Source organism: Squalius cephalus, assembly GCF_949319135.1.
Source record: "Squalius cephalus genome assembly, chromosome: 4".
NCBI classification, from domain to species: domain Eukaryota; kingdom Metazoa; phylum Chordata; class Actinopteri; order Cypriniformes; family Leuciscidae; genus Squalius; species Squalius cephalus.
In genome coordinates, this window is record NC_137125.1 from 46917770 (window position 1) to 46937700 (window position 19931).

The 19931-nt window shown below is 38.0% G+C and overlaps 1 protein-coding gene across 2 annotated transcripts in view; it reads left to right on the top strand.

Annotated features, from left to right (window-relative positions):
• Positions 1–18727, top strand: part of tmtc2a (transmembrane O-mannosyltransferase targeting cadherins 2a) — a 32535-nt gene extending 13808 nt beyond the window's left edge. The window contains exons 2-12 of one of the 2 annotated variants that reach the window (XM_079869422.1): positions 3842–4433; positions 8483–9314; positions 9400–9514; positions 10964–11049; positions 11132–11316; positions 11468–11546; positions 13420–13541; positions 15509–15590; positions 15929–16043; positions 16452–16515; positions 16758–18727. In XM_079869422.1, coding sequence (XP_079725548.1) covers positions 3842–4433; positions 8483–9314; positions 9400–9514; positions 10964–11049; positions 11132–11316; positions 11468–11546; positions 13420–13541; positions 15509–15590; positions 15929–16043; positions 16452–16515; positions 16758–16937 — 2452 coding nt within the window. In that variant the 3' untranslated portion in view covers positions 16938–18727. Of the gene's footprint in view, positions 1–3841; positions 4434–8482; positions 9315–9399; positions 9515–10963; positions 11050–11131; positions 11317–11467; positions 11547–13419; positions 13542–15508; positions 15591–15928; positions 16044–16451; positions 16516–16757 lie in introns of those variants that run through there. The other variant, XR_013821012.1, reaches the window with a different exon arrangement.
• Positions 18728–19931: the final 1204 nt, after the last annotated feature.

Consider the following 19931-nt stretch of genomic DNA (forward strand, 5'->3'; position numbering starts at 1 on the left):
GTAGTGCTGCACTGTCTGTCAAAACAATGCAATTATTAATTCTGAAATAATTCACATAGGCCTACTTCAATTTGATACACCAGTCAGAAGTTTTATTCTTCTTGTAATTAAATTCTTACAAAGACATATATTGCTTGCAAATCTAATTTCAAGCATTTAAGCATAAGCTTTCAGATCACAAGAAACATAAATTTGGTCTTTTTTTTTTTTTCTAAACATTTTACTGGTAATGTATATGTTGCGTTTCAGACGGATGACAGGTGATATTGAGGCTGATTAAAAGTGGAGCGCACAGTGATTTGTTGTGGTGATGTTATAGCCAGAAGCCATATGGGAGAAAGGATCAGTTGGATCAGGCATTTCTGCTATAATGAGTTTATGATTTATATCATATGTTGTGTACCTTAACACAACACTGATGCCTTGTCTCCTCACTGAAATATGGGTTGGATGTGTGGATGCAAGTTCAAACCCTTATAAAAATCTGAAATATCAAGAACACCTTAAGAAATCATAGTTTTTAGTGAAAGCAACAAATGAAAATTTTATGTTGTGGAGATGTTTATCGCATATTAAAACCATCTTATGCTTTGCTTTATGGGCTAATGGGTGTTATACACTTGGTCTCTGCAAAAACAAATGGGGAACTCTTGCCAGTATGAATTAAATGAAACAAATCCACCATTTGTGAATGCAGTGACATTTTATGAGTGTGTTGTTTAAAGCTGATGCCAATTTTCCCAAAAATTGTTTTCTATAGAAAGTTTATGATTACTTGCCAACATGAGATTCTGTTGGAAAAACATCAGTATTCAATGCTTTGTTTAGGTCAATAGCAGTTGTTTTAGTTAATTTATTTTCTAAGACAAGTCAACCACCTAATTGCTTTTCATTAGTGAGTTTGTTAAAACCACAAACACAAGGATTGCACACATCTCTGTTGGGACAGGTTTAAAGTGATTAAGACCTTGTCCCACAGCTGTGCCCCTAAAATACTCTGGCTCTATGATTTGCCTGTAATCCTGTTAGCATCAGATTAACACCACAGCCGTGTTTCCCTGTGCAGGGATTGAAAGCCACTCCATCCCTCTTCAGTACTTTGCGCTAATCTGTAGCTGTTGGAATACCCTCTCTGATTTAATTATATAAATATTAACTTTTGCTGTTGTTGTTGTTGTTGTTGTTGTTATATATATTTTTTATTTACTTAATAATTATTATTATTATTATTATTATTATTTTTTTTTTTTTAGCATTCCACCATGAATGGTGCATTTTAAAGCAGTGTAAAGTTTGACTGGAATTGGTCTAATTACATAGGACTGATTAGTTGTTTTTGCGACCCACCGACTAGTTGATATAGAAAATAGGTACAATATGTTGTGCATCTTTAATAGGCAGTCAGTATATAACTTCACCTTAAACTACACGCTTAATCTGATTACTTTCATAGCACCGGCTGCGTTGGAAATGAAAAATGACTGCACATCCAGCCGCCCTCACATTTAACTGCATTAACCTTCTGAACTCCCAGTGACTGAGTGGCTTTGTAGGGCGGCTCACCAGTGATTTATAGAGATTATAAACACTGGAAGCTGAAAACATTAAATGTATGAGATGTAAAGTGTATTGCCACTGAGCAAGGCTAGATACTCCAAGATACAACTGCATTTTTCCAGTCCCTTGAGGTGACAAATGACACATTTCGGATTTTAGGAAAACATAAATTTACAGGCCGTCATCCTTCTCAAGGTCCACAGATAAACCTCATACAAAACAACCAGTTTTCTCAGGCGCTGCTTATATTTGGACTAAATAAGGGATGGCAAGTGGAGGCGTAGACCTCGCTTTAAAACTTAAATATTTTGGAGACGCTCAAGTGGTCTGTGTCACAGCCGTCTACCCATGAGCATCTTCGGTTATATAAATTTGATTGGACCACACAAAATCTAAACACACAGGGTACGTTTGTTTGTCTCTCTGTCAATTGCGTCTTTGCTTCTGAGTGTGTTTGTAATAGTTTTAATACAGCAGTGCATAGTATTTGCTAATACCTTCAGTCATGACCTCAGAGTAAAGCTGCTCTTAATGGACCACACTATATTCACAGTAATCTGATTTGCTGTGGCCCAGTTAGAACAAGATTACCTTATAAACAGATGTACACAACATAAGCAACTACATAAATCCAGATAAGTGTTAATAAGTGTACAATTGTTTGCAAACACTGTAGTCCATTTACAAAAATTTCAGGATCTACACTGTGGAAATGCACAAAGGGCAAAGCAGATGCTTGTAATGTGTGGCGAATAATGACCCATTGGCACTCATTTAAAATGGGTAAGGAAGAGTGATGGTTATTTTATGTTAGGTGTTATTTGTAGTAACAGTGACGTTTGTGGTATGCATCATCTAATATGTGATGATCGAGGTACTAAGCTGAGACCTCACTGCGGGGGTCATAGCGTGATGACGGCCGCCGATCTCTTCACTTTCCCAGCATTGTGTTTCCTGAGTCGAAAACAAGTGCAAGCTTTCTCATGGAGTCACAGAGAGCTCTATAGACAGAGATTTGGGTCACAGGAAACTGCTCCATTTGTACTGAGGGCCTGATGTATTAACTGCCACTACAACACAGACCTAAAATGTATTATTCTTAGTTTTTCTTGGGTATTTGTTCATTTTTTATGTATTTTTGTTAGATGTTTATTGCACTCCACATTACTTCCTTCTAGCTATTGTAATATTTCCCCTCTGACTTTCTTTTTTTTTATTTTTTTATTTTTTTTTATTTTTCTAAGGATAAAACTATTTTCACCTCACTTTTCATTCTTTTTGTGATAAAACAAAACTGCATGTGTTCAATTCCCTGTGGCCTTGCATCTCGATCTTGCCCTTTGGAAATCATTGTAATTTAAATATTTAAATCAGCTGCCCTCCCACATCATTGCCAATCATGAATGAAAAGAATACATTAAACTGGCGAACACATTAAGAAAGCGCATATATATTGTGCTACTGTCACTGTCTGGATAGCAGGATAGTGATGGCTTTATTTAAAGGTTGTATCAGCGATTTCAGGCCCAAACATAAATGATCACATTCATCTAATCTATCCTAACGATCCGCTAGCTACCCGTCCCATAAGCATGCCGTCAAAAAAACGCGTCTCTGTAGGCAGCCTAGGCTCTGAGATCTGCACACAAAAACAGTTGGTTTCACCACCACTCAAAACCAAAATAAATAGTGTTCCAACCAATCACCGACAGGGGTGGGTGTTGCACGCGAAAACCTCACAACACCCACCCACACCCACAACCTTTAATGCATGGTGAAACAGGCACTGTTACTAATTTCCATTCTTATAACAGGGAAAGAAAGCATTAGAATTTAATTGTATTGGAATCAATGGCATGTATGTATGTATGTATTATATATAAATATATATAAAAAAAGATTATAACTGCATAAATTGATTATTAGTAATATATTATTCTATTATGACTGATTGTTTTGTAAAAAAAAACAAAAAACAAAAAACACTGGTAATAGTATTGGGATCCAAGTGATGATTGAAATATTTCATGTTACTGTTTGTGAAGTATATGTGTTAAATAGACAGATTAATGGAGTCAGATAATGTCTTTAAAACTGTAAAGATTTGATGGTTTGATGCTGGGTCTGGTCTGGTGGCATCCTCCATTAATTGTTATAAATAAACATTAAAAATGTGCATGAAGCAGAGAAGTTTCATGCCACTTTTATTGTTAATGCTATTCTAAATGTCTTTTTCATGCAATATGGCTCCTATTTTTCATGTTACCTCTTTCTCCATCTTTAGCCGAGCAATCAAAACCAACCAAGACCTCCTACCGGACACTCCATGGACGAACATCCTGTACGATGACTTCTGGGGCACTCTGCTCACCCACAGCGGCAGCCACAAGTCCTTCCGCCCCCTCTGCACCCTCTCCTTCCGCCTCAACTACGTCCTGGGTGGTCTGGACCCCCGGGGCTACCACCTGTTCAACGTGGGCCTGCACTGCTGTGTCACTGCACTCTTCACTGCATTCTGTGGCCTTCTACTGGGTGGAGGACCGTGGAGCCTGCTGGCGGGACTGCTCTTCGCCTCTCATCCCATACACACCGAAGCGGTAGCTGGGGTGGTGGGGCGAGCAGATGTGGGAGCAGCGTTTTGCTTCTTATTGTCCCTGCTCTGTTACACCCAATACTGCCGTCTAAGGCCCAACGCAATGCACTCGAGCGGGGTTGTGTGGCAGGCAACGCTGTGGCTGGCCGGGAGTCTGGGTGCTGCTGCGGCGGCCTTGCTGTGGAAGGAGCAGGGAGTGACTGTTCTGGCCGTGTCAGCCGTTTATGACCTCTGTGTTGTGCATCGTCTGCGACTCCGGCAAGCAGTGACGATGGTGCTGAAGGTGAGATCTGATTCTCATTGTGTGGATCTACTTCAAGTTCAAATGAAAATGCAATAGCGGCACCAATGTGATAGAAACAAGGTCCTGAATCTTAACGGGCTGAATTTCTTATACTAACATAAATCCAGAGTCTCAAGAGTTCCTTTCCATCCTGAAAAACCTGTATTTTTGTAATGCTAGAAAATCCCTTTCACACCAAGGACGATGACTATAGTGAAAGATATTGCTCTAAAAATCTTTCTAAATATAAAAAGAATAGCCGAGTCCACACCACAACTATAATGATAATGGCACAGAGAAGCAATATCATTTAAATCACTTTCTGAATGATTTTTTAGCTGATAAAGGATAAAAACAATGACAGCCAATCAGAATCCATACTGCTTTAAAGAGCTCAAAGATTTAAAGTGACAGACGACAAAACTGTAGGGGACTGTATATTTCTGTGGACACTAATATAGCTACCGTTATAGTTATCATTCTTGGTGTGAACGGGCCTTTACCCTAGAAAATGTGAATGTTTTAGTGTAACGTTATAATACAACTTAAGTAAAGACCTGTAGACCAGTCAGGTAAGTTTATATGGCAAAAAACAGTCAAAACAAGCTGGGGGGCAATTATTATTAGTTTCATCTGAGGTGCAGTACATTTCTAAAACTGTGATTTTTCATGAATGTGTGGGCACTTAAAATATTTATTGCATCATCACTGTTTTAATAATTTTTGCAAAAAATAAATAGTGACTAGTGTCTATGCAAACCTTGAAACTAGACAAAAGTTTTCATATAAAAGGGGTATTTTACTGTGTCCTAACCTGTTAAGATGAATTACCCTATTAAACCAACAAATGGCAAGTATTACATGATGGAAAATTCCATTTACTGTAGTAATACTACACATTTAATTCCATTTAGCTGTACAATGATTTTGTGGGAATTATCACACTTACACTCATGATCTGTTCAGTATAATATGCAGAACTAATCTTTAAATGTCACTTTTTATCAATATGATGATAAATGAGAATTTTTGCAGCTCTCCTCCACCCTATTTCAGACAATAATGTAAGAGTAATCTTACCAGTCCAGACTGTACACCGATGCCAACCCCGCAGCACATCTGGGCTCTTTATCATGGCCTCTCTGCCCGTGTCTCCGGCTTTTCTTGCTGGTAATCATGAGGTGCGCGAGAGGGGCGACAGCGAGAGATTACAAACTCTCCAGACGGCCACGAGCGCATGGGAACGCAAACAGAGGGAGAAAAAGAGGATGAGGAGGAAGAGAGGAAACCATGCCCTCACTTCCTCTCTTTCTCTTTATCAAAGCACTTTCTCGTTCACTCTTATTCCCGTGGTGGAAAACCGGCTCATTGGCTTTCAGTGTTTCACAGGGGCCTCATTAAATGCAGAAGGAATGGTCAACAATAAAAGACCCCAAAGGATCTTCCGAAATGGTTTTTGAACAACGAGGAGGCACTGACTTTGCATATTTAATGCCACGCGTCTCAGACTTTACATTCATGCGGTAATGAATGCGTATCAGGGTAATGAAAAGAGATAGGGTGCCCTCATTGATATTCTATAGGCTACAAACACCCCTGATATATGATATTGCTTTGATTTGAGCTGAATGCAGTGTGAGTCTAAAACAATACGCTGTAGATTAGTTTTGAGGTTGGGCATACGAGCGCACAATGCAGATAGAGGGCAATTTTTCATCTCATTTGCTCTCTAATCGGGCTGAGATGAGATAAAGCTCATGTGATTGTCTGGAATGCGTTCTGCCCTTTTTCTGCATAGCAATGGTGCACGTGGCTGCTGGTTTAGCACAGGATCTCCACACCCTCAGTCAACCTGTCTTAAGGCCAATTCACACTGCACTGACAGATGGCAACAGACACTTTGTCGGGTTCTGGTTGGCACTTATTTTTGCTGATTGAACATATTTGCTGTTTGCCTGGTTGAATGTCTGAGAAGTGACGTTCTGTAATCTGGTTACTGACCGCATCGGTCAGCGTCTGTCGGTGCAGTGTGAATTGGTCTTTATTCTGAAAAAAGAGAGAGTTCTAGTTTGATTGGAGGGAATAGTTCACTTAAAAATGAAAATTCTGTCATCATTTACTCACCATCAAGTTGTTTCAAACCTGTATGAATTTCTATCTTTTGGTGAACACTAATGAAGATATTTACATACATTGGCTTCCATTGTAGGAAAAAGAAATACTATGGAAGTCAATGGGGTCCATCAACTGTTTGGTTACCGACATTCTTCAAAATATCTTCCTTTTTGTTCAGCAGAAGAAAGAAATTCATACAGGTTTGAAACAACTTGAGGGTGAGTAAATGATGACAGAATTTTTAAGTGAACTATTCCTTTAAGGGGGGAAATACAAAAAGATGGATGACTGATTAGAGTTAAATGAATCTTTCCAGCTTCACAAGAAATGTGTCATAGTCTATTTATGGTAATTCAATGATGACACACAATATTTTGGCTCATTTGTCTTAATGCTGTGCAGGGAGATTTTCTCATAAACAGTCAACAAATTGATTAATGTGGCGGCAATGGCATTTATGCTGTGACAGGAAATTCAGCTGTGAAATGATGCTGTGGATCTCACATTTCCTTAACACTGATCATGCATCTTAAAAGTATTTATGTTTAGACTACAGTAGGTTTACTGGTTGAGATATTATATGATCCTCCTACATTTTCCCTGATGTTAAAAACCGAAAGATTCTGATTAGATTTGGATGGTTTCCCAATGGAGAAGGCTGTAAACCTGTGAGTGCAGTGATGAGCAGCAGCTAAAACAAGCTCCTCCTCTGTCCTCTTAAAGAACTGCAGCGTAATGAGTTCACTTCATCAACATCCTCCAACGCCCTGACTATTTCTATCTGGATTTTGCATGAAATGCTGAGGTCATTTGTTGTGTTTTATGCATGAGTTTTATTTGTTTAGTTACTAAATTGAAACATGACCTTATGCACAAACTTTATAAGCAGAGAAGAAAACTGCCATGACATTGAGGATAACTGCTTTTTGTCTGATGATTGTTCTTTACATCTTCGCTTTAAGGTCTTTATGGGATCTCCAATCTAAGATTGATTTTACAGTTTGGTACAAAAGAGCATGAACAAAAACAGGTGATGAAATAGAGCTCATTCAGTTCAACCATATCTGAACTGTAGATTAAAGTGTCACACTCAGTGGAAGCAGAGGATCTATCGTGGCTTTAGCCCATAAGTTTCTGACCCATTGTGTGTGAAATAAAGAATCGATATTTGTGGCATCTAATTTCCCCAGTCTTTGAGCTTGACTTCCCCAGAATGCACTCTGTCAATAGTCATGCTGTGCCCAAGAGGCAATTATACTAGAAAAGATTTTTCTCTTTTGCTCAAAAGACTGTTATATGCAGTATAAATCCAAAGGGGTGTTTTTTTCTTCTGGTACTTTTATGCACCAGGGGATGTCTATTTATATATTTTATTATATTTCATTTTTAAAATGTTACATGGTCTCATTAAGCAGTCTTGGGAATATTTTTTCTACTTTTCAGACTTTTTATGTATACATTTGTCCCAGACTTTCAATTGTACATATGTAAAACTATGGTAAACAAACAGTGACATAAACATAAAACATTTTAATATTTATAAAGAGACAACAGTGTCAGTGAAGAGCATGCTTGAAAAAATCATTATTTTTATTTTGTCACTTCCAATCAAGTTGTAATTTTGTCATTATCAAAAATCTGTGATCATGTTATTGTGGTCTATTTATGGTACATAAAATGCTAGCTATGAGCTTAGCCATAACTCCTTAGAATAGACTTAGAAAGACAAAATTGTTGGGCATTTTTTCTTGAAATGTTAATGTCATTTCCATCATCATCATTTCCATTTCAAAATGCGATTAAACACAATACATAACTTTAGATGTGGTGTAAATGACATTGTGGTGGAAATTTTCATTTCTAAAAACAACAACAAAGGAATAGAAACTAAGTCAAAATGTAAAATGATCCATTTTGTTCTCTTCATTTTCTAGAGGAGGAACATAATCTTGTTGGTCAGTTTAGCCTGGCTGGTTGGTTGGGGAATGATTCTGCTCACAGCTCGATTTTACTGGATGGGCAACAAGCCGCCAAACTTCTCCAACTCAGACAACCCAGCAGCCGACTCGCCTCACTTCCTGACCAGAGCGCTTACGTTCCTGTACCTGCCAGCTGTCAATGCCTGGCTCCTCCTCTGTCCTGACAAACTCAGCTTTGATTGGTCAATGGATGCCGTTCCTCTGCTCAGATCCATCGCTGATTGGAGGAACCTTCAGTCGGTTATGTTTTACTCAGGATTTTCTCTCCTGGCATGGTTTGGCCTGAGAAGCCCACTGCTACAGTCCACAAAAATCAGTGAAACCAATGGAAAATCCTATATGAGCAATGGAAAGTCTGCAACTAACGGATATAGTCATAATCACAATGACAATCACTACAGGGACTCGAATTCTCCTAAAAGAAATGGTTATCACAAACCTCTCAAAACCCCTCAAAAATCCCTCCCAGGCACAGAGAACGTGGTGGTCTTTTCCCTCGGGCTGCTGGTTTTGCCCTTCGTCCCAGCCACTAACATGTTCTTCTATGTGGGCTTTGTAGTGGCCGAGCGAGTGCTGTACATCCCCAGTATGGGCTTCTGTCTGCTCGTGACCGTGGGGTTTAGGAGCATGTTCATGCGCTGTAGGTTGAGATGCTCCAGAGCGCTCCTGCTGACCTGTGCCGCAGGCCTGGTGCTTCTCTACAGCCTGAAGACTGTGAGGAGGAACCAGGACTGGCAGAGTGAAGAGATGCTGTACAGGTCTGGCATTGCTGTCAACCCTGCAAAAGGTGGGTTTAAAGAGCTTGTGTTCTGAAATATCAGATTTATTATCTACAAAATAAATATTCTAGTGAGATTTCATGTTTCCCTTAGCTTGGGGTAACCTGGGTAATGTCCTGAAGAACCAGGGAAAGATGGCTGAGGCAGAGAGGGCGTATAGAAATGCTCTTTATTACCGGGGCAATATGGCTGATATGCTCTACAACCTGTGAGTACAATATCTTGGTAACACTATACAATAAGGTTCATTAGTTAACATTACTTAACTACCTTAGTTAACATTATCTAAGAATGAACAGTAATTCTACAGCATTTATTAATCTTAGTTAATATTAATTTCAACATTTACTAATACATTCAAATCAAAAGTTGTATTTATTAACATTAGTTAATGCACTGTGAATTAACAATACATGAACAATGAACAGCTCTATTTTTATTAACTAACATTAACAAAAATTCATAAATACTGTAACAAATGTATTGCTCATTGTTAGTTCATGTTAGGTAATACATTAACTAATGTTAACTAATGAACCTTATTGTAAAGTGTTACCAATAACTTTGACCTGGTTTTTTATATCTACACCACACTGTCTGAATGTTGTTGCATCAAATAAAAAAAATAAAAAAATCTAACCAAGTTGTTCAGAAAACAAATGATGCTAGATGTTTCTGATGTGTTCAGGGTTCACCTTTCTGAGTCTTTTTTAAAATTATTATTATTTTTTAACAATGACATAACCATACTTTACATCTCAATAAGATTCCCCCCCATTTAATTAAATTAAATTAAATTTCTGTTAATTTCTGTCTTTGTCTATGACCAGAAATAAGCAAACAAAGGGATGACTTAACAGCTCTCACACATATGTATTGGGTTTTGAATGTTCTCAATTGGGTCAGATGAGGACAGAAAGATCTTGACCTCACACACACATATGCAGTTTTCTCTCTCTCTCTCTCTCTCTCTCTCTCTCTCTCTCTCTCTCTCTCTCTCTCTCTCTCTCTCTCTCTCTCTCTCTCTCTCTCTCTCTCTCTCTCTCTCTCTCTCTCTCTCTCTCTCTCTCTCTCTCTCTCTCTCTCTCTCTCTCTCTCTCTCTCTCTCTCTGAGTGTTTTCAAAATTTGGGGAGTTGGTTTTGTCAAGGTCATACAGCACTTTATCTGAGCCAGTTTTCCATGGAAACTGACATAATCCACTGAAACATGACTTTTGCAGGGCAGCAGACATGAACAGATGTACAAAAAAGGAATATGTGCCATAATATTAATGAGCTGATTTTTAACTATTTTATAGTACATTTAATTCTTATAAAGGTGGCCCCAAAATAAAAAAGTTAAAACATACTTTGTGAGGGGAAAGTCATAATTAGCATTCAGAAAACTAAAGTGGGAGGTTGAGGAGCAGTGCAAGTATTTGCCGTATCTCTCTCTCTCAGGGCTTGTGTGTGTGACGGGGATTTCATTAGTCATTAGTCCTGATTTGCAGGCATGAAGGGAAGTGTGAAACACCTCTAACACTCATTAACCCTGGAGAAGAGAAGAAACCCTCCATGTTTCATTGTCACTTTCTGGTCCTTGCACAAACTTATATGTTCATATTGCTTCACACATCATTTCTCAAGCTTAAAACCTGTGTGATTTTATTTCATCCAGTGGTTTGCTGCTACAGGAGAGTGAGCGATTCTCTGAGGCTCTGCATTACTATAAACTGGCCATCGGGAGCAGACCGACTCTGGCCTGTGAGTTCAGCTCTTCAGTTTCACTTAGTTCACCATTTTGACCATCAGAGTCAGTCTCTTACTTGTGTCCTGATTTTCACAGCTGCATACTTGAACGTGGGCATCATCCTGGTCTCCCAGGGGAATATCGAAGAGGCCAAGCGCACATTCCACACTTGCGCGGACATCCCTGATGAGAATCTGAAGGACCCTCATGCCCACAAGAGCTCCGTCACCAGCTGCTTGTACAACCTGGGCAAGATGCTTCATGAGCTGGGCCAGCATGAGGTACAGCTCAGCTCATTCATTGAGGATTGATTGAAATCTACATGCATAACCCTAGATGGATCCAATAATGTTCTTGTATGAATTGTTGGTTGTTCATACTTTACAGTTCTTTTCGTCACATTATTACAGGCTGTTTTTGTTTGTCGTATAGGAGGCGCTTTCAGTTTATAAAGAGGCTGTGCAAAAGATGCCACGACAGTTCGCACCGCAGAGTTTGTACAACATGATGGGTCAGTGTTTATTTCTCAGTTGAACTGCATTCAGATGTATTTTATGTATGTACCTGTACATATCTATAGACCAATGTAAAATTGAGGTCACAATTTTACAATATATTAAAGGGGGGGTGAAATGCTCATTTTCACTCAATCTCCTGTTAATCTTGAGTACCTATAGAGTAGTATTGCATCCTTCATATCTCCAAAACGTCTTTAGTTTTATTATATTTATAAGTTAAAGATTGGCTGTACCGAGTCTTTCCGGAAAAAACCGAGCGGCTGGGGGCGGGCCGTGTGGGCGGTGTGCTATAGCTGTGCTAACTGATCTAACAACAACACAGAGAGACATTTGAAGTAGTTTACTCACCGTGACTGCTCGATCCTTAAGCATTAGACGATCTGCAAATAAGTCGATCTGGGCTTTGTTTATAAAACAATCATCGTCGAAATGCAGGGAACAAAGAGTCGTGCACAACCTCCGTTGATGCTTCGAAAAAACAAACTCCATCCACTATTCCCTTAACGCCGGGTTCTTTGGGAATCTGTGCAGGGTTGTCTTGCCCTGCCAACCAAAAACCCACTTCTTTGGTGACATTGACTTCCCTAAAGCCGAGCAGAGCGCTTTGAGGTAACGTCCTGCTTTCGCTCTCTTCTCTCTCTGGTCTGCGAGTGCGCGCGCGGCCGCGGAGAGGTGCCCTTAGGACCCATATAAGGAAATTCCGCTCTATCTTACGTAAGACAGAGCCATACTCGAAAAAAACTTTCCGAAACTTGTGACAAACCGGAAGGAGTATTTTTGGAACAAAAATACTCCTTCAAACGTACAACTTAACTTTTGAAACTTTGTCCATGTTTAGCATGGGAATCCAACTCTTTAACAGTGTAAAAAACTCAGTATGCATGAAACGGCAATTCACCCCCCCTTTAAATGTAAATTTATAAATTCTCATTCTATCTATCCCAATTCATCCCGTCCCATCCATCCAATCTATCCATAAAAATATTATAACTAAAGACCAGCCCTATGACTTATTATCCCCTTTTGATATTTTCCCCCTGCAATTTTAGATTTTCCCCTCTTATAGACAACCTCATAAACATGCTCCGTTTAATATTTCAAATATGACCTAAAATATATTTTTAATGTTCTACAACCCCTTCAGTTTAATCACACCATTATCTTGCTACAGCTGCTTTACAACAGAATTTGAATTTGTCTCATATTTCATATTTGATGACGTCTGCATCATTAATTATGTTAACCGTTTATTACCGTGAAGCTGCTTTGAAATAATTTCTATTGTATAAAACACTAGTTATTTGTAAAACCATCCCAAATAATGTTTTGTCATGCCTGGAGATGTGACTGGAATCTGATACATAGATAATGTGTCCTTGCATTACTGAATCAGTATCCAGAGATGTGATGAGTTTACATTTATGCCCTTGGCAGACGCTTCCAAAGTGACTTTAGAATCCATTCAAGGTGTACTTTTTTTTTCTTTTTTTTTAGTATATGCATTTCCTTGGAATCAAACCCATGACCTTAATATAGCAAGTTTAACTTGTAGTCTTTTGAAAGCTCAGTTGCTTACAGTTAGTTATGCTTATGGTTTCTGTCCCTTGTATGATACTGTCATTATCAGTCTCATACCATGATGGACTGTTGTTTTTGGGACATCAGGCAGTTTAGAACATTTTTCTCTATACATTTCAAACATAGTGCTCCAGAGGTTTAATGTCAACTCTAGGCATAATTGGAAAGTTCTTCCATAACTCCTCAAACTAATCCAATGACATATGCTTTTCTTTGCATTTGATTTGTTGGCATGAAGTCCAGGGAATTCTAGGTAATTTTGGATGTCCTTCTGACTTTGGCCCACAGGTGAGGCGTATATGAGGCTGAATAATCTAGAGGAAGCGGGACATTGGTACAGAGAGTCACTGAAGGCCAAACCCGACCATGTTCCTGCCCACCTGACGTATGGAAAACTGCTGTCTATCATGGTGAGTCAATCTGACAAGTACATTATTACCCTTTTTGTGCTTGTGAGCTTTTCTTGTCACAAACACAAAAGTGAGACCTGAAAGTCTGAGCCCACATTGAAAACAAATTAAAAAAAAATTGAAAATCAATTTACATGGTGTTTATTTATTTCTTGTTTATCCATGAATCCATTATTCCATCCATCCCATCCCTTCCATCCACTTCATTCTATCTATGATCCATCCCATTCTAGCGCTTCCATCCATTCCATCCATCCATGTTTTTGATATGATTATTATCATATTACTACTACTACTACTACTACTACTACTACTACTACTACTAATACTACTAATACTACTAATACTACTAATACTAATAATAATAATACTAATAATAATAATACATTTTACCTAAATAATAATAATAATAATTATTAAATAGAATAGGTTAAATATAAGCTTTTTCACCAGTGGTCTCAAACTTTTACTGCTATATATTTTACAGACTGTGGTTGCTATTAAATTTTCATTATGAATGTAAAAACCTGAAGCTAAATGGATTTGTGAAAGCGTAATTAAATATTAAATCCATTTAGTTTGATTTCAATCTACAAATGGGGAGATGAAGTGGAAAGAAGTATCCAAAGATGGATCTGGTTATCAAAATCATTTGCCACAGATGACCCTTCATGAGACTCTTAGTGCTGAGGAAAGAAATAATTGCTTCGTCCTTGAGAGGAACATTGACACAAAAACATCTCTCAGACATCAACGGCAACATCATTTTGTTAATAATGAAGCCTGTCTTCTCAGATTTTCACATTTTTATTCCACCCCTTTCACTATCCCATCTCTCCCTGCATACGAAATAACCCTCTCTGACCACCATGATGTAAATGGAGAAGGGGTGATGAAGAAAGGTCGAGCAGCTGCATCCCCCCCAGGACGTGATATCTCATATCCTCCTCCTAATCTGATTTGGGTTTGTGTCTCGGCACGGCTGGTCAAGAGTGCAGACTTTTGCCTCAAACCTGTTTGCTCACTTTAAACCCCCCCTCCCCACACACCACCAACCCCCACTTGGCCTGTCCACTTAATACACACAGATTAAAACCGGTTATTACCCCTCAAGCACCGTGCTTAATTTAATTACTCTTTCCTTCTTGAAAACAGGTTATTGGTGAACTTTTGACCACCTGTTGAAGAACTGCGGCATATTAGCTGGCTTACTCTGTCAGGCGGTCAGAACAGCATCAGACAAAATGACTGAAGTTATGTCATGATGTTCCTCACAAGACCATTTTTGTCAGATGGCCAAAACGTGAAAGATTCAGGACATTTACTTCTGTTTCCTTTTCTGTTTAGCCTTGTATAGAGTTTAGCAGTCTGTTTTTGAACTTGAAGGTTCTAAGGTTTGTTTTACATTGAAAATATGTCCTCGAAAAGCTAATTTAATGCTTTAGTCAACAGATTAAATCGAGGTCTGGGGCTAAAACAATAGCTTTTTTTGTATTTACCCTTTTTGGATTCAAATCTGCAGGTATTTAGTGGTTTTTGAAACCCTGACTTCAAGTATTATAGGCCTATACATTTGATAAACGCTCTTGGACATAGTTGAATGCTTTTCAGGAACCGCGGCCAATGAGAGCATGAAATGCTATGGCTTTCCAAGCTATTTCTTTATCCTCTTATCTGAAGTGTTTGCCACAAAACTGTTCAGTGAAGCAAGCCTAATATAACCGCGCTGCTTATGACAAGAACGTTTGCAAAGGTAACACCAACATGGAAGCAATCAGCACTGAACTGTAAAGAAAGTGAGACAATTGAACATCAAACATGGAGAAACAGTCACACAAGTGTACTTTCCCACACTTTGATAACATCTAACATCATGTATAGTGTAAATTTAAAGGATCCGGTTACGACTATGTCCCTTTAATAGTAACGGTGGGTGTAGTTGTAATTATTTCTTAATTTCTCCACAGGGACAAAAGTCAGAAGCAGAGCGTTACTTCCTGAAGGCAATAGAGCTGGATCCTACTAGAGGAAACTGCTATATGCATTACGGTAGGATCTGATTCGATTCCATTCTTCTTTTATTAATAATAATAATAATAATAATAATAATATTATTATTATTATTATTATTATTATTATTATTAATAATAAATATATGTATAATATATAATAGATTTCTTTCTTTCTTATCACTTAAATGAATCCGTAAACTTATGTCCTGAAGTAGGAGAGGTTCATTGTGCTTCATGTCCTGCCTCCTGCATATCTGATCTTCGACTGCTGTGTTTGAGTTGATTTCCATCCTGTGATCTCTCTCTCTCTCTCTCTCTCTCTCTCTCTCTCTCTCTCTCTCTCTCTCTCTCTCTCTCTCTCTCTCTCTCTCTCAGGTCAGTTTCTGTGTGAAGAGTCTCGTCTGGGAGAGGCAGCAGTGATGGCTCAGAAAGCTGCAGAGCTGGACAGTTCTGAGTTTGACGTGGTGTTCAGCGCTGCTCATATGCTCAGGTGTGTGTGTGTCTGTCAAACATTCATATGGCTACATCTGTACACTTGTTTCAGATGGATTGCAGGTGGACTCCACGTGTTTCATCATCTACAATGAAACAAGGGAATATTTTGCGATAATGACTAGCTGACTTTACATTATTCTGCTTATTCCAAAGCTGCTTGCCAAATAAATACATGGACATATTGTTTTTACTTACAGCTTGGCTAATTAATTATTCTAACTTGTGTTGATGTGAGAAGAGGCAGCAGAGTATTATTAGAGAAATTAAAGTTGCACTATGTACAGTAGAGGGCTAGTTGCCTGGGCCAACACTCATTATGCAGCAATATTAATAATTTATTATGTATGCAAAATAATTTTCATAATAACTTACAGGTTCTTGTAATGTGTGTGTTTGTCCACAGACAGGCCAGTCTGAATGAGGCAGCTGAAAGGTATTATGGGAAGGCAGCTGATTTAAGACCTGATGTAAGTACCTTCTTCAGCCAGATGTTAAATATATTTTTGTTTGTAGTAACTTTGCACATTTATTGAATCTTCTATATGCATTAATTACAAACTACTATACAAATTTTCTGAAGTCTTCCATTATATTTGTTGCATTTGCTCTTTTAGAATGTTCAGTTTTTTTTCTTACCTAATTCTAGAACCACATTCTATAATCCATCCATGATTCTCTCTTTTTGTGTCTGCTTTTCTCGTTCTCCCAGCATCCAGCAGCTCTGATGAATCTCGGGGCCATCCTCCATCTTAATGGGAAGCTGAAGGAAGCTGAGAGCAACTACCTCCATGCGCTGCAACTCAAACCAGACGACCTCATCACTCAGTCCAACCTCCACAAACTCTGGAATGTCATGCAGAAACAGGGTCTACGAGCCGCTGGAACTTGATCTGCTGCTGTAACCTCTGCAGATATTGCATCTGTGGACGTCTGATCTTATTTGAGATGGATTTCTCTGAATATTGAGCCCTTACTGTGGACAGATGTTGGTTAAAACTTGAACTGGTCTAGAGGTTGGGAATGAAGATGGAGCCTCTGTGAAGTTCTGTATTGAACCGTAAATAGTGAGGAGAGGTGGTGTTTGCAACAAACTGGATTGTATTCTTCTGAGAGCAGTGACCAGGATTAACTGTCTTGCGTACACAGAAGGCTAATGTCACCGGTAACTCATACCAACTGAAGTGTCATATATTGTCATTATGCAGATATTTAAAATGTCTCTTGTTAATTTATTGTTGATAAATCAGCGATTTTGTCACTTGTAATGGTTGTTAATGGAACTTACAATCTCTCAACACCCAGCGCTGAATCTATTATGAAGCACTATGTTGTTGCTGACTGCCATAGAGCTTAATTTGTTTAATCAGACTTTTTACCAAAACATTTTACCACAATAAAATGTCAGTTTGCCCAAATAATCATTCAGAATTTTATTATAAGAAAGAACGGAACATTTTCTGTCCCAGTAAACGTTCAACATTGAGACCCTCTCCTGACAAGACGTTTATCAGCTCATTTCATGAATATTTTGCTGCACTCTATCTGAAGAGTAACACATTACAGCAAGGATGCCAAATCTGTTCCTGGAGAACACAACTGTACCAGCTAATTAGGATCTTCAGGAACACGTGATAATTACAGACAGGTGTGTTGAATCAGGATTGGATAGGTACAGTACAGGTCAAAAGTTTGGAAACATTACGATTTTTTTATATTTTTGAAATGCTCATCAAGGCTGTGTTTATGTGATCAAAAATACAGAAAAAAACAGTAATATTGTGAAATATTATTACAACTTAAAATAATAGTTTTCTATTTGCATATACTTTAAAAAATAATTTATTCCTGTGATGCAAAGCTGAATTTTCAGCATCATTACTCCAGTCTTCAGTGTCACATGTGACATCCAGACATCACATGATCCTTTAGAAATCATTCTAATATTCTGATTTATTATGAGTGTTGGAAACAGTTCTGCTGCCTAATATATTTGATGAATAAAAGGTTAAAAAGAACTGCATTTATTCAAAATAAAAAAATATTTTCTAATAATATAAATCTTCTTTACTATCACTTTTTAATCAATTTAACACATCCTTGCTGAATAAAAGTATTGATTTATTTCAAAAAAAGAAAGAAAAAAATTACTGACCCCAAATTACTGACCAGTAGCGTATATTGTTGTTACAAAAGATTTCTATTTTTAAAAAATTTGCTTCTTTTTTTTATTTTTTATTCATCAAAGTATCCTAAAAAAGTATCAAAGGTTAGTAATGATCCTGAAAATTCAGCTTTGCATCACAGAAATAAATGATAATTTAAAGTATAATAAATTGAAAACCAATTATTTTAAATTGTAACAATATATCACAATATTACATTTTTTTTTTTCTGAATTTTTGATCAAATAAATGCAGGCTTGATGAGCAGAAGAAACTTATTTCAAAAACATTAAAAATAGTAATGTTTCTAAACTTTTGACCTGTACTGTAGGTTGATCATCAGGAACAGGATTGGACTCCCCTGAATTACGTCTGCCTGTATTTAGAATAACAAGTGTTTTTCTGCCATCTTGTGGTTGAGTAACGCTTTGCCACAATCAATGCACATGCCTGTTGCCCAAAGGCTGCTAAATTCTCTGTAGTTTCTAAAGTCAATAAAACCTTTTTATTTACAACCGATTTCTGGGTTTTTTAACATTAAATGAACATTAATGAACAATGAACATTAAAATTGATAAAACTAAATAATAATATGTTAGAATGGGTACAGGGATGCAAATTTAGCTTTAATTTATGACAAATATGTTGTTTTGTTGTTATTAATATATAATTTATATCCTGTCAATTTAAAATATACATTTATAAAATATGTTCAATATAAATATATTTTATTGCATATTATGATGTTTGAATTGAGCAGTTATCAGTGTCTGAATCAGCAGGTGTTTGGTTCTGATGCTGTATATAACATGGGGTGCTTCCTCTCTCTGAAATCTTCAAAGTCTCCCAAATTATGTGTTACTATTTTTTGCCTCTGGCAGGTGTGTGTGTGTGTGTGTGTGTGTATGTGTGTGTGTGTGTGTGTGTGTGTGTGTGTGTGTGTGTGTGTGTGTGTGTGTGTGTGTGTGTGTGTGTGTGTGTGTGTGTGTGTATCCTCAGTGAAGTGTCTCGATATGGAGGAGGAGTTCTTTTCAGCGCTGACGAGCTTTTGATGTATATGGTGTAAATCAGAAATGCCTCCTCTGATTTGTCACTGAAGTTGTTTGATGATTTCCTATGTTCTGTCTAATAAGGTAATGATGAACCTGATTGGAAAGTTTTAGGGCTCTCCTCTTTAGGGGGCTGACAGTACCCAGTTTCTTCAGTGTGTTTGAGGAACAGAGAAGAAACTTGTGCTGCGTTCTCTGAGCTGATGAAATGGTGTGCGTCCAGCAGAAGATGATGATAAGGAGTCTGATGTTTCTAATCAAACTCATCACCGCTAGTAGGTTTATACTTTCAGTTGAGGATGAAATTATCTTAATTCAAACATTTATATGCAATACTATACTGCATCTGGTTTGCTGTCTAACTGGCACATATTATGTATATTTTGTGCTAAGTAGTTAATGTGTTAATTTAATTCCTTCTTTCTCTCTCCCAGTCTGTCATTTTTCTGTTGCACAAATGAAAAGTGTGAATGTGAGGCTGGTTGGTGGTCACAGTCGCTGTGCTGGTAGAGTGGAGGTTCTTCATAGAGGCCAGTGGGGAACAGTGTGTGGAGATGACTGGGATATGGCTGATGCTGCAGTGGTGTGTAGAGAGCTGGACTGTGGAGAACCTGTAGATGCTCTGGGTGATGCTCATTTTGGACCAGGATCAGGACCAATCTGGATGAGTTA